The sequence below is a fragment of the Pocillopora damicornis genome, chromosome 13, assembly GCF_964200805.1.
Source record: "Pocillopora damicornis chromosome 13, jaPocDami1.2, whole genome shotgun sequence".
Classification (NCBI taxonomy): domain Eukaryota; kingdom Metazoa; phylum Cnidaria; class Anthozoa; order Scleractinia; family Pocilloporidae; genus Pocillopora; species Pocillopora damicornis.
In genome coordinates this window covers 16,413,522-16,427,298 of record NC_142682.1, presented here as the reverse complement: position 1 = coordinate 16,427,298, position 13,777 = coordinate 16,413,522, and the positions used below count along the sequence as shown (strand labels likewise).

Sequence of the window (13,777 nt, the reverse complement as noted above, 5' to 3'; positions counted from 1 at the left end):
AAATGAAAGTTTCAAAAACAAGCACCTGTGGCCCTATCTCAATGAATTCTTAAACTGTTTCCTTATAAGCCAAGGCCTTGCACAAACCGAGTAATGATTTCATTTAGGTACTAAAAATTTATTTTCCCATGAAAGCTGTTGGCAATAAAATAATGCACTTACGCATAATACAAAGACTATTTTAAAAATTTGTGCAGCTGCGCCAGAAAATTGATATTCCTAAATTCGGAACAAACAAACTATTCTTATTGTTACCATACCGATCGAAGATTAATATGAAAAATAAACTGAGTAGGCCGCCAAAATGTTTTAGTATTTGTGTCGTCAGTCTTAGAACATCCGAGTGATTCTTTAAATTCGTGACTTACTACAGCCTCGCCGTTTGATAAAAGCTCTAATTTTGGTAATGAATTGGGTTTATCATACCCCCAAGTGATTCTAGTTGTGGCTTCTGACAAAAGCGAAGTTTATAAGAAGAATTAAGAGACGCTGAGTCTATAACTGAGTTCAGAGGTAGAAGACAATAAAAACCTAAACTAAAACAACTCTCGTGGGTTTATTGTGCTACGAACACAGCTTTCTTTTCCGGCTCGAAATAAACAATTCGTTCTTGATTCTTAATAAAGCAAAATCTCTTTGATGTATGATAAATCCTTTTTGACCAAGCATGGCTTGATATTAGCCTCGTTCTCTTTTTCGGTTTTTTTATGGACCTCAACGTCGTCGTGGTCAAAAAAAGTGCAAAAAAGGACTCGGCCAACATCCAGTTATCTTGACTTTAGGTTTGGTCAATAACGCATATGGATTAATCAGGTAATCAGTCATTACGGGGGTGTTTATGGGGCAGCGAGGCCACATCCGCACCGACGCCAATTTACCCCTGCTATACTGCATCAGAGGGAGAATTATCTCATTCTTGTTTAAAGTGTCGTACACGGTCCACGTAGATGAAAAACCCGTCATAAATCTAGCATTAAACGGTTTCTTTAGTATGGGGAGTCTCCAAGTAAATATTGGCCCAAGTTTTTAGAGCTATTATCCAGGTTAAATACAATATCAGTAACCTTGAAGCTTGGTTCTATGAGCTTGAAGCTTGAAACTCAAGCTTGCCATCTTTCTGAAACGCACGACTTCCTTGCATTATTACAGCCATATTTAAATTGAAGTCAAAGAAAACAACTCACTCATTTATTCACTTTATCTCTCACTCGCTCGCTCGCTCACCCACTCGTTCACCTATTCAGAAACCAAAAGACTACCATGGTTTTTATCAACCTCAACCCTGCGCTTATTTCCAATTTGAACATCACAAGAATCACGTCCATACATGTCCCTGATGGTATCGACTGTAGTTTAGCCTGTATAAAAACGACTTCACGTTTTTCGTATAAATGACCTGGCTGTGCTTACTAGTGTCAACGCAAAGCTGCTCTGTGAGCTGTTTCCATACCACAAATATAACAACTTTGGATAAATTGATCTACAGTCCGATTTATAATCATTTCAATGTTCTGGTAAGATCAAATGTATTTGTGCTAGCTGTATTTGACAAAGATTTGAGAATACTAAGATCAAAGATGGAAAGAAACATTTTCTGCGTATTATATCTTATTTGAATTCAAACTTGAGAAAATAAATAATTATATAGTTCCGTGCTAATTTCATCTGCCCACCTTCCCTAATTTTGCATTCGGTGTAATTCAGTTCTTTCATCAGTTTTGCCTAACTTTAGTTTCCACCAGTCACAGACCATCAAATGATAGACTCGTTTAATAAATAATGAGTCCATGATGTTGTTTCATACTGTTGATATATGGCTCAATGCTACTTCATGCAACTGACACTTAGTTTCCTCTACACAGAACCCTTGCTCCAACAATCCTTATCGGAACGGTTCAACCTGTGCGGCCAAGCGTGTCGATGACGATTATAAGTGTACATGTACACCAGGATTTAAAGGAAAGAACTGCCGTAAAGCTATAGGTATCGAAATGTTTACACGCTCTCAACGTATAACCATCACTACCATTCAAACTGTCAGCTTTAGAAATTCTCTACGGTGACCAGTTTACGTTATCAACTCGTTGATAAAACCCAGCAAATTATTTGTACAATACGTACTCAGATTTAGAATACTTAAACATCAAAATCTTGCCGACCTCATCTCGCTTACCTGGTATGATTCGCAAAGTAAGAAAGGATCTCTATACAGTTATCTCAAGATTTTTCCTTTCACAAGCTCCTCACAGAATAATATGCAGTGTAGAGGCTATTCCTCAACAAGTCCTTAAGTCCATTCGTCGGTTTTATATTTTTCTTTAGATAGGTAAGCTCGTTTGGTTTGAAATCATGAAATCAAGCGTATGATTTCAGACCAAATTGCACTTCACTCAGTTCAGTAACCAGGGAGGGAGAAAGGGAGAGAGAGAAGAAATAAGAGGAAATTACTAGTACCGACAAGCAAACTTTTACTAATTGAACGCTCAGAAAACATTTAAAATAAATGCATATTATATTTAAGTCTGCCTTGGTGTTCGCCATGGGACCAAGAAAGGAGAAACTTTATCGTAGGCCGATACTGTTGCGCTTTTTTATCGTGGAAATCATGACCTTTTTCACCAAATGCCACGCCACCTTTCTGTCCATGTGAATTAGTGAACGCAGTGTGGAAGAATGACACATTAACATCGGAGCACCAATAGGTGCATGTCATAAAACAACCCCTGTGTTGGTAGAAATCAGGAAGCCCCTGTAGAAAGGATCATTACAAATCAAAAGCTGGTAGGAATAAGCCGGATCAGCCCCCGCACCATCCCACAACCCATGTGTGTATGCAGATTTTCCTTAATTTAGGGAGGCCTTAATAGCTTAATTGTTTCGTGACTTGAAGTAAATCTTCTTTCCTGTTTGGTGATCCTCAAAGATGATTTCTGTGAACTAAAATAATTATAATCAAATAACAAACTTAACAGCGCTATTTGTTTTTTGCCTAATAACTAACACATGTATTCAATTCACAAAAATTCTAGTGGAAAGTAGAGTGAGGAGAATCGATACAGAATGGAGGAGTCAGTCTGTCTAAAACGTAATTTAATAGAGATAGAGGAACTTAGTAATAAATTTTGAACGACATTCACATCAACGAGTAAACTGGTAGTTGTTATAGACGGCTTTTTTGTGGAGTCCTAGAAGCGAAGTGGTCATCTGAGTTATTCACATACAGTTGTTACGAGAAAGTTGCTGGAAAAAGAGATAAAAGAACACGTGACAATGTTAAAGGATAATCTGAGTATCCAGTACTCCTTTTACTTCAATAAGCGAAATAAATCCGTTAATCAGTCTAACCCACTGTGTCTCGTTCTTAGAATGAAGTTTTCTCAGATTTCCTGAAATCCTGAAGTCACCTAGTCACAATATCTTTCGGAGTTATCACGTGCACTTTTATGCCTTTTTTCCGACAACCTTTCACGAAACTGCTATATTCAATTGCATGCGCCCAAGGACGATAATGGAGCAATATGCTTTATATTAAAATCGCCCAAAAAGGAATGTCTGTGGTATGATCATTAATATCAGCTAACAAACTTACTGGGATGATGTTGCAATCGGTTCTATAGCCGTCACTTCCATAAGGAAACTGAGCGATTTATGTCACCTAAGTGTTAGGTCTGACGTATCCACATGTTCCATCCTCCATTGTGTGACGTCATGTCACAGTGGGCCTGAAATGCATTGGAATGGCCTCCTCCATCCGGGTCCAACCAGTACACGCCATTACTCCGAGAAAAACCTCGTTCCTTAATGTCCAGGCAATTAAGTCCAATTGTGACAAATGGACCTGAATATTAAAAGGAATGATACCAGAGTTTATGTGGCTGAAAGAAATTGGCTTATCAGTATGACTTATGACTACATCTGAGTTCCGAGAATTCGAATCTTCGAGGGTAATTGAATTCGAAAAAGGTTCGTATTATCGGGAGTGAACTTATTAGGAGTTAAGGAATCACCGACATTTCTTTCGAACTTTGAAGATTTTAATCCAATGTTTTTGTTAAGGTAATTGCTTTTGGTAAAGCATGGTCAGATGAAAATGAAACATTTTGAGAAAAAGAATCTAAGCATTTAAGTTCGCTGAAGAAAAAGTGTAAAACAGGTTGTGCACACGTGCATGCTTAAAACTGATAACTCAGCGTTTTGGATTAGCGTGAATACTGTTCGTTTTGACTGGTCACATGATGAAAATTGTGTTTCTATAGAGCAAGGAAAAAACCAATTGGGAAATGTCGAGAAAGAAACGAAAACTGGTTTCAGTAAACAGAAGGTTGGAATCATCGGGGATTCTTGTTATTGAGGTTTTTTTTTTAATTTTTATGGAACCAAAGTGAAGCCTTTGTGACCAGTAGAAGACTACAGGGCCCAGTTGTTCAAAGGACCAATAACGCTACCCAACAGCAAAACTGTTATACATTAAATAAGTGTACTAACAAAACGTACTGCGCTATCAATCGGATAGACACATGATCGGTGAATACCGTTATTCATGCTTCGAACAACTGCTCGGATCGTTGAAGCAAGGAATCTGTTTCAACAAAATAAAATAATATTTCTTATCTTGATTGTTAAACAACAAATAGTTTCCATGTTTTCCTACTTCTGTTTTATAAAGAGATCACAGATGACGTCAAAAGTGTTAAGCATGAAAACTCGGCACACGAGGCGTAACGGAGTGTGAACTGGTGACTGGTTTCTTGTGATATATAAATATATAAAGAATCCTAATATTGCTATAGGTGCAGACATCTGTGCCTCTTTTCTTCTATAGATCATAAGTAATAACCGCTTAAGATGCATTTATAGCTCAGTCGTATATAATAATTCGTTTTCAATAAAATCGAGATATTCAAGATTGTACTTATAGTTTAACTGAAATGATAGAGTATGGGACTGCTGCTAAGTTCATTGGGTGTTGGGTGTCGAACGGAAGCAGTTCACAAAACAGTTTTCCCCAGTTATCAGGAAATGCGGCCAGGCTGTACGAAAAACACGAAGTGATTTCCAAACAGGAAAATTCAGACTCGCTGCCATCTTGGACAAGTTCTGAACCAATTCTTGTAATATTTAAGTAAGAAAACGCTTCAGGTTTGAAGCTGATGTAAGACACACCCGCAGAGGAATCCTGGCGATGGAAACCTTGTAGCGAGAGAAATCATGTCTAAATTAGTTTTGCACGGAAGAGTGACTGAGGGTGGCCCCGTTTATATAGAAACAGGAAACTTGTCGACATGAAAACCCAGCAGTTTACACGTTGAACAAATAAGGTTTAATTTGTATCATAACATTGTCAGCCTCTGCTTCCGTGCCGACCAAAGAATCAGTGTACTCTACTCTATCTCGCTTTTCAACTCTCGTTTCACCAGCGAAAAAGAAGAATTGACTTTGAGACGAAGTGTCAAATTTGGCCACAAAGTGGCAAGACAGTTACCTTTACCTCTTTTTTTCCTGCTCCCGAGTGAAACGATGATCTGTATGTACTGTTGATTTTGAAGGGGTATTTCATCAGGGTTTCAAAAGAAGTCTATATAGGATGTCCTACCCATTATTAAATGATAAAAGTCAGCGTTAGATATCACTGCACGAGACAACCTATTTTGATGCCTAGCCAGGAACTAAATCCACGCAAAATTCCTGCCATGGATACAGGCGTACATCACATCAAGAAAAAAGTGAAAGATGAAAAATGAAATAAAATGTGCGATTGCACTAGTACGTCTTAGTGGTTAACAGATTTTATTTACAACACATCTTTTGTTGCCATTGTTTTAGGACGAGTTCAAAATGCATCTCTGATTATATTTATTAAGCCACATAACAGTCACAGTCCTTACTACGTAAACAATAACAACTTTTCCCACCCTAGGAAGGCAATTATATAGTGACTTGAATATCTGCACCTGACAACGACACTGAACGCGGCAGCCAATCAGAGAATGATTTAAGACAAGAGTTAAATAACCTCTCGTTACGCGGGTTGGCAATTTCGTCCTACAAATGTAGCTGCGTGATTATCAATTGAATTGAACGAATCATTCATAATACAGATGGATGTTTACTGGCTTTAACGGTTTAGCCACAGAAAAATTAAAATCAAGACTCTTCATAAGGTACTGCGATGTTGCTTTAGAAAAAAAAAACTGTTAACAAACTGATTACAACATTGTTAAGAAATGATTAGCCATTTTTTTATAACCTTTCATCTCAGTTTTCCCTTTTAGACAGAAGCTTGATGCCAACAGAAAATGTGAACTGTTTACCTCGGTCTCACTGTTTATTGCTTAACTAAGCCAATGAACGTACGTATACGTAGCATTAAAAGTACATGATCCATCTACTTTCTTTCTGAACAAATCTTGTTGTTTGTAATCACTCTACATGCTTACCTATTTTTCCAATGGATTATATATTGAAAACAACCTACAAAATGTTGCGTTTATAAAATTACAACGATACCGAAATTACTTTTTTATATCAATGTTTTTAAAATATTCTCACAAGAGAGTGTGGTGTCATATTAAGATGAAGCCCTCTGTCTTTTCTTGTTACCTTGGTTGGTTAATGACAGAGGGATGTTACACGTAGATTGCCTCTACAACTACTACTACGAATACTTCCTTTATTTTATAGTGACACAGATTCTACTAAATCAGCATGTAAATTGCTTCAAGTCCTACTTCTACTTCTTCCTCTACTGCATTGTGACGCAGATTCCACCACATTTATACAATCTGCACATAGGTGTAGGATGGGCAAATCTTGGCGTGTGCCAGTAATATATACATCCTGAGTTACATTAAACTGAAAGATACAAATACCATGCAGTTACAAGTTTAAAGTTAAAGCTGTCTTTTATTGTAAGCCAACTCTGATGCGCCGTTTATCATGGACATCATGACCTTTTACTCGCAAATTTATGCATCCTAAACGTAGGATTACCTAAAGTTTGGCTCTCATTACGAGCTAAACCAATGTGGAGAAGCCATTTCTGAACATGCTTAAATTCATATAGTGGATAAATATTATGCTACATGCCTCACTCTCTGAACATTTCGCAGACCAACATATTCATATGTTGACAAAATACGTAGAATCCAGAGTTGCTCTGAAGGATTGGTTCACCACATTATAGAAATTAGATTATGGTGGCAAGGACATCAGAAGCACACGCACCTCAGATGTACTCGGCATACGCCCCTGAAAACTGAAAACCACTCAGAGTGATAGAGGTCTCCTCTTAAAATATGTATCTTATTATGGTTGTTATCATTATTATGATTATTATTACTTGATGGGGCGGGGCTATTTAGAGAAACGACTAGGCCTATCTTGATTGTACGCGTAAAATTCTGGAAAGTTGCTCGTTGAAATACCAAATTCCTGTTGCTGACAAATTGCATATTTATACCAAAAATTGCTACCTAAATTTTTTGATATTTTATTCAAACGTTAATCCAAATCTTTACTTTCATTCTTCACAATAATTGCAAACATTCGTCAAGAAAAGTAGCTTAAAACTTAGCTGTAGTAAATTGCTCGCAAATATGGGTTAGAAATTTAAGGATACTCTTATACCTAAAGGAACAAGATACATGTTTCATTTGACGTCTTGCCATCTTACAATATCAGACAAGAATCGCAACAGGCATGAGAAAAGTTCTCAAGTGTTGATAAACATTCAGAAATTTGCATAGATTAAAATTTTCTTTGAAAACTTTTGACTTTTTTTTGCGCTTGAAATGTGCCCTAAAGCCATATTTTGCACAAAAATTGGGCAATAAGGCAAAAATTGTTCGAGGTTGTTTGGACCACAAAAAGTTGCTCAAAAGTTGCAGTGCACCATCGGAACAAGCCTAGATACGATTAGTATGTTATGCTCAGGTTTAAATATGACACACATAAGAAGGAAATCATGCAGCTCAATTCGTAAATGTCTCAGCGCAGACCGACACTGATGAGCCTTTTATCGAGTGTTTGGGCGCCATTGATGTTAAAGGCCACACCAAAGTATTTATAATGCTCATCGTTAGATGCAGTACGGAAGTATGGGGAGACTAAATCGTTGCACCAGCGATGACACTGCTTGTAACAATTTGTGTATCCAGAGACGAAGAAGCCACTGTAGAATGAGGTATCACAAATCAGTAGCTGATAAAGATAGGCGTCGCTCACTCCCACACCGTCCCAAAATCCATAAGTAGCAGCATTGTTCCCATAATTCAAATTGGCCGTTGTGGACTGGTTGGTTCTTCGCTTGAAATACACTTTAGCCAAAGTTTGAGGATCCACGAACATAATCTCTGTAAACTTGAAAAAGAGACAATGCGTATTACATGTTGTAAAATTCTGACCTTTTTCACAGCCTTTGTCTAAGTTTTATGTGCTTTAGTATTTTCTTTAGCTAGGAAGGCACAGTGCAGCAGCCATTTTCAGTTCGGTGAACGAATAGATACCAGTATATGAAATGTATTATACGGAGAGAGTTGTTTAAAAGATTTTCTTGAATTTAACACAAAAATACTAACAAACCGTTATGTACATCGACACACCTATTTGTGCATCATACAATAAAACAAAAAATGAAATAATATTTCGAGATCCATACGCATACATACTAAGCGATCCATATTCATAGAGATAAGGGATTATTCAATCAGCTTACAGAGATGTTGTTGCAGTTGGTCCTGTAGCCGACAGTTCCATAGGGAATAGAGGCGTTGTATGTGACCTCGGTCCTCGGTTTGACAAATTCATCAGTAGTGTAACACATGGTCCATCCTCCATTGTGTGACGTCATGTCGCAGTAGGCCAGGAATGCATTGGAATGGCTTCCTCCATCCGGGTCTAACCAGTACATGCCATCTCCCTGTGAGAGACTTCGCTCCTTAATGTCCAAGCAATTTTTTCCAACATTTCACTTTCTGATTTTCATGCCAGTACATTTTACACCGATGAGGTGAGAAAATGCGTCCCCGTTTTAAAAATACCTTGATGCGTTTTTAACCGCAAGTTGAGCAGCGGCTAGTGAACATTCAATGCCCCTTCGTCAGGGTGAAACATTGAAATACAAGATGCATTTATTGTGACACTTATTGTGAATGACGAAGAATCAGCAATATCTGCTGGGGCATATAGAAAAAAAGGCCTATGAAAGCTGTAATCACAGAGTCTTAAGTATTTCCTAGTCTGCTATCACTGTTTCCCGTGAAATGGCGCCAAATATGTGAAGGCATCCAAATCAATTTGCTCTGAAACCAAATTGGAACCCTTTGTAGGCCATTAGAGGGAAACAGCACGGGGCTGAATTGTGTTCAAATGAATAAAGGGGGTAAGTTTCTAAAGAAACTATGGTGCTGCGTCGGTGGGAGAGTATAGCAGGTACCCTAACGCTCTTACGAAGGGGTACGCTCGAAACGTCAGCTATTTTACTCTTTATGTTGGTCAATTTACGTTTTCAACTCAGTTATTAACACTAAATTACCTGATTTGTGTTCAACGGAGAATGAGAGAGAAAGAGATGGAAATGAAGGGTAATGTAACGAATAAGAAAGAAAGGAACAGAAAAGTTGTGAATCTCCTATTATGATACCTGTTTTGCAGTCTTTTCCGTTGTAAAAGCGAGGACACCAACTGCAGTAATAATCTCCATCTTTGAATTTGGCAACATATTTTCCTTTGTTTATGCAAGGATCGTTGATGCAGGGACTCTGTTTCCACAAAACAGGAGAAAGTTAACTTTATCATCCTAGATAAAAATGTGTTTTGACAATAATCAAAACATTACTCATTCTCAAGACCTTTTGGGCCCATTATCACAAGAATAAGAACATTCAGAGGCGGCGTAGTGAACTTAACACACATGTTAAGTTAACCAAGGAATTATTCTTACCATAACTTCATTTGCCTCATTGAAGTTACCAGCTAATATTACAGCTGTCAATTCAGACTTTTCTCCGAACGTTATTCCAAAATCAGCCCTGGGCCATAAGTAAGTCTCCTTCGCAGCCGTTGTTGGGTCTCCACACGCAACGCACTCTCCCCCCCACCCTCCAACTGCTGGACGCGTTGCTTGACGAGGACCAAACAACAACTGCGATCAAGGAGACCAGTCACAAGCAGTTGTGGATAGTCTCCTACATCACAGCCATTGTTTGGTCCCTAAATATAACTTTGATTTATTATCGTCTGCAAACTTCACAAATATATCGGTCATGTACACGTCGTACACTCCTTAGTCTACAATGATCAGAACTGTTTCACATAACCATCTTTTATGAAGCCCAGCCAGAAAATTCTAACATATAAAATCGATAATATGACTGCCGATCACGCGAAATAATGCCTTTTCAAAAGAATTTTCTTGCTCTAATCTCTGAATTTCCTAAAAAAACTAGAAAAGGTTTATCTTTATTTATGATAATTGTGATGTTACAAGAGTGTTTTTCGATTCAAACTACGCTCACCGTTTTACTAAAATGATGAAACATCGGATTGTGAATCAATTCATTGGGCATCCTGTGCTTGTCAGAAGGTAGAAGTTCACACAACAGTTTTCCGTTGATATCAGGAAATGTAGCCAGGTTAAAAGAACAACATGAAGTGACTTGTAAACAGGCCAATCCACACTCGGTGTCCTTTTGGACAAGTTCTGAACCGATTATTGTGATGTTCAGGTAGGAAAACTGTTCGTGCTTGAAGTTCGCATATGATACACCTGGCTCATCAAAATCTTGCCGAACACCTTCTAACGGAAGGAATTACATTTATGTTAGTTTTATCAAGCTGTGGCAAATATTCGAGAATGATTTCCTGTCAGAATCTAAAACTCTATTTTAAAGTAGTGCACTTTTTGAAATACTTTTAGAAAGGATAGTGGCTGAATGTAACCTTACGTAAAAGACGAATACACTTTTTTGCAGGATATACCAAAGAAGCGAGGTTAAAGTGCATGAGAACCCTCAACTTATGCTGATCAAAGTTTTGGTAACTAAGGACATTACTGAGTTATTTGGACCTGCCGTTCAATCAGAAACAGTTTAAAAGAAGTCAACTACTGTGTTTTTACTAGGACGCTTCGGGTTGCTTCGTTTAAGTACCTTTTCCCTCCGACCATCTATACCAAGTTTATTACAAAGTGCGACAAGTATTTTTAAAAAGAGCGATGGTCTGTTATTACAAAGTGCGACAACATTTTTCTTACTCACTGTGACAAGTGTTATAAAAAGTGCGACAGGCATTGCAAGATGCGACAATTTTATTACAAAGTGTGACAGGTATTTAAAAAAGCGACAGAACCTCCCGCATCACCGGCGACTGAATTAAAACTGTTTAGCTCAGTCGTACTGTTATTATTCAAAATTATGCTTAAAGATACTTAATGGAAAAAATTTAACAGGGCTGTTCAAAACAAAAGCTAAATGTATATTGAATGGAAATATCAGAGAGAATGCCTTGTTATCATTTCCAAAAGTTACATCCTTCACGATAAAGTATATTTAACAGAGGACATCTAACTGACGATTAAAATTTTGGCCATTTTACAGCTAACGTTTCGTTTCTTTCTATTGCAATTGGAAAAAAATTGACGGTTTACTTTTATACGACTTAAGATTAAAATTTGTTAATTCTTACACTTAACAGCTAAATTTAACCTCATTTAAACCCTCTTAAAAAATTTTGAGGCAGGTCTACTTTGTGAGTGTGGTTAAATTTAGCAGTGACCGTTTGTGGGTAATGATTTAAAGTTACAAGCTGTTATACCTGGGTGTTAACTAAGATCTTAGTCATCACTCGTTATCATAGCGATGATGATCGACTCAGAATAAGTTCGGTGAAGGATTTTGAGCTATATCGGGCCTTTTCGATGCGTTTAGTTATAGGGAAAAAAAAAAGCAATTCTGTTTCAGTGCTCAAAACAAACTGAACCCGTTTTTCATTATTTTGATCTCCATCGTTAGACTCCAAACGTTCAGTTAACATGGATCGTCCGTTTTCTGTGACGTTGCAACAATAAAAACACTCGACATTGTGTGAAACCAATTCTGAAAAAAGGAGGAAAAGCGAAAAAAGAAAAGAAGAGGAGTTTTCGGTAAGAGTCAGTTTTTCCGAGAAAAAAAGAATAGGAAAATAAAGGAAGAAAAAAAGAAGCAGCAAAAAAACCAAGACGGCGCGACTCGTGAAATTTGACTTTCGTATGCATGGCGCGTGTCAAATATTGGTCTCAATTTCCGAAAAACTTTCATTTGAAAAAAAAACAAATGTATATATGGTTTTCTTCTAGAACTGAAGAGTCAAGCTGAATAATCAAAGTGTGTGTTACTTCAGCGATGCTTACGGACCAAACATTGAAACTACAAAACCCGATAATATAACATGGTCATTGTCGAATCAAACATATCTTCGTTCAAAAGGACAAAAATAGCGCATGTAAGGAGCCACACCTTCACAAATAATCAAGATATATATTACGGTCATCGTTATAATCTGATCCATTTCTTGTAGTCGCGAATTCAGCAATGTTGTGGCACGGAGCTTCATATCTAAACTGTTGACAGACAAACATATATATATACGTTATTTTCGTAGTACCGAAATGAAAGTTTCAAAAACAAGCACCTGTGTCCCTATCTAAATGAATTATTAAACTGTTTCCTTATAAGCAAAGGCATTGCGCAAAGCGAATAATGTTTAGAATTCAGGAACTAAAATTAGTTTGTTCATGAAAGCTGTTAGCAATAAAATGAACCACGTACGGATAAAACTTGTGCAGTTGCGCCAGAAAATTGATAATTCCCAATTGAGAACAAACAAACCCTTCTTACTCTTACCACACCGATCGAAGATTAATACGACAAAATTTAGAGTATTTGTGCCGTCAATCTTTGAACATCCGAGTGATTCTCTAAATTCGTGACTTATTACAGCCTCGCCGATTGTTTAACTTCCAGAAGCGACTATTAAGTTCCTGTATTGATTATTGCTCTTCGATAGTCCTGCAGATGAATAATCTGCTGAAGCTTGGAAAATGACACACAGCCTCTCACAACGTAGAAACTGTCTTTTTACGATGATGACCTTTATCTTGTTTGGACTGGCCATGACACAAGGTGCTTACGTTTGAATATTTTATCGATAAATTCTTAATTTCTCTTGATGATATGACGACGACGACGTGGATGATGGTGTAGATTACGAGGAGATAACTTCCTTATTAATTCACAACTTGTCCATAGTTTTCCTCTCAAAGCTTCGAACAATCGAGATGTACATTAAAAACCAGCGGACGTTTAAGAATTACTTGGGCTAATATTTACTTGGAGACTCCTCATACCAAAGAAACCTTTTAATGGAAGATTTTTGACTGGTTTTTCGTTTACATGAACCGTTTACGAAAGTTTTAACAAGAACAAAACTATTCTCCCAATGCTGCAATATAGCAGGGATAAATTCGCGTCCGTGCGGAAGTCGCCTCGCTGCCCCATGAACACCCTCGTGATGACTGGTTACCTGATTATTACATATGAACAAAGTTATGTTTGATTCGAACATGACCATGTTAGATTGTCGGATTTTGTAGTTTCAATGTTTGGTCAGTAAGCATCGATAGGGACTGTCTTGAAGTAGTTAACACTGACTTTGATTATTCAGCTCGACTCTTCAGTTCTAGATGAAAAACATAAATACATTTGTTTTTCTAAAATATTGAAAATCACTGCAAAAGAAGATC

General features: G+C 37.4%; 1 protein-coding gene and 1 pseudogene across 1 annotated transcript; both read right to left on the bottom strand.

Moving 5' to 3' along the window:
* Nucleotides 1–2,037: 2,037 nt before the first annotated feature.
* LOC149035717 (uncharacterized) lies at nucleotides 2,038–5,597 on the bottom strand (annotated as a pseudogene).
* Nucleotides 5,598–6,306: 709 nt separating this feature from the next.
* On the bottom strand, nucleotides 6,307–12,972 carry LOC149035716 (uncharacterized). Its single transcript, XM_089190963.1, has 5 exons — nucleotides 12,492–12,972; nucleotides 10,515–10,765; nucleotides 9,632–9,758; nucleotides 8,714–8,961; nucleotides 6,307–8,358 (listed from the first exon to the last, which is right to left on the bottom strand). Exons 1-5 carry the CDS (start codon nucleotides 12,586–12,588, stop codon nucleotides 7,987–7,989), a joined length of 1,095 nt encoding a protein of 364 aa, XP_089047089.1. The 5' UTR covers nucleotides 12,589–12,972; the 3' UTR covers nucleotides 6,307–7,986.
* Between the last annotated feature and the right edge of the window lie 805 nt (nucleotides 12,973–13,777).

Bases quoted from the DNA above. Each gene is read 5' to 3' on its own strand.
- LOC149035716 (XM_089190963.1), bottom strand. From the start codon at position 12,588: ATGAAGCTCCGTGCCACAACATTGCTGAATTCGCGACTACAAGAAATG. The intron at 9,759-10,514 runs GTGAGCGTAGTT...TTGTGGAAACAG, and splicing joins TTCATCATTTTAGTAAAACG to AGTCCCTGCATCAACGATCC. The intron at 8,962-9,631 runs TAGGAGATTCAC...GAAAGTGAAATG, and splicing joins CTGCAAAACAGGTATCATAA to TTGGAAAAAATTGCTTGGAC.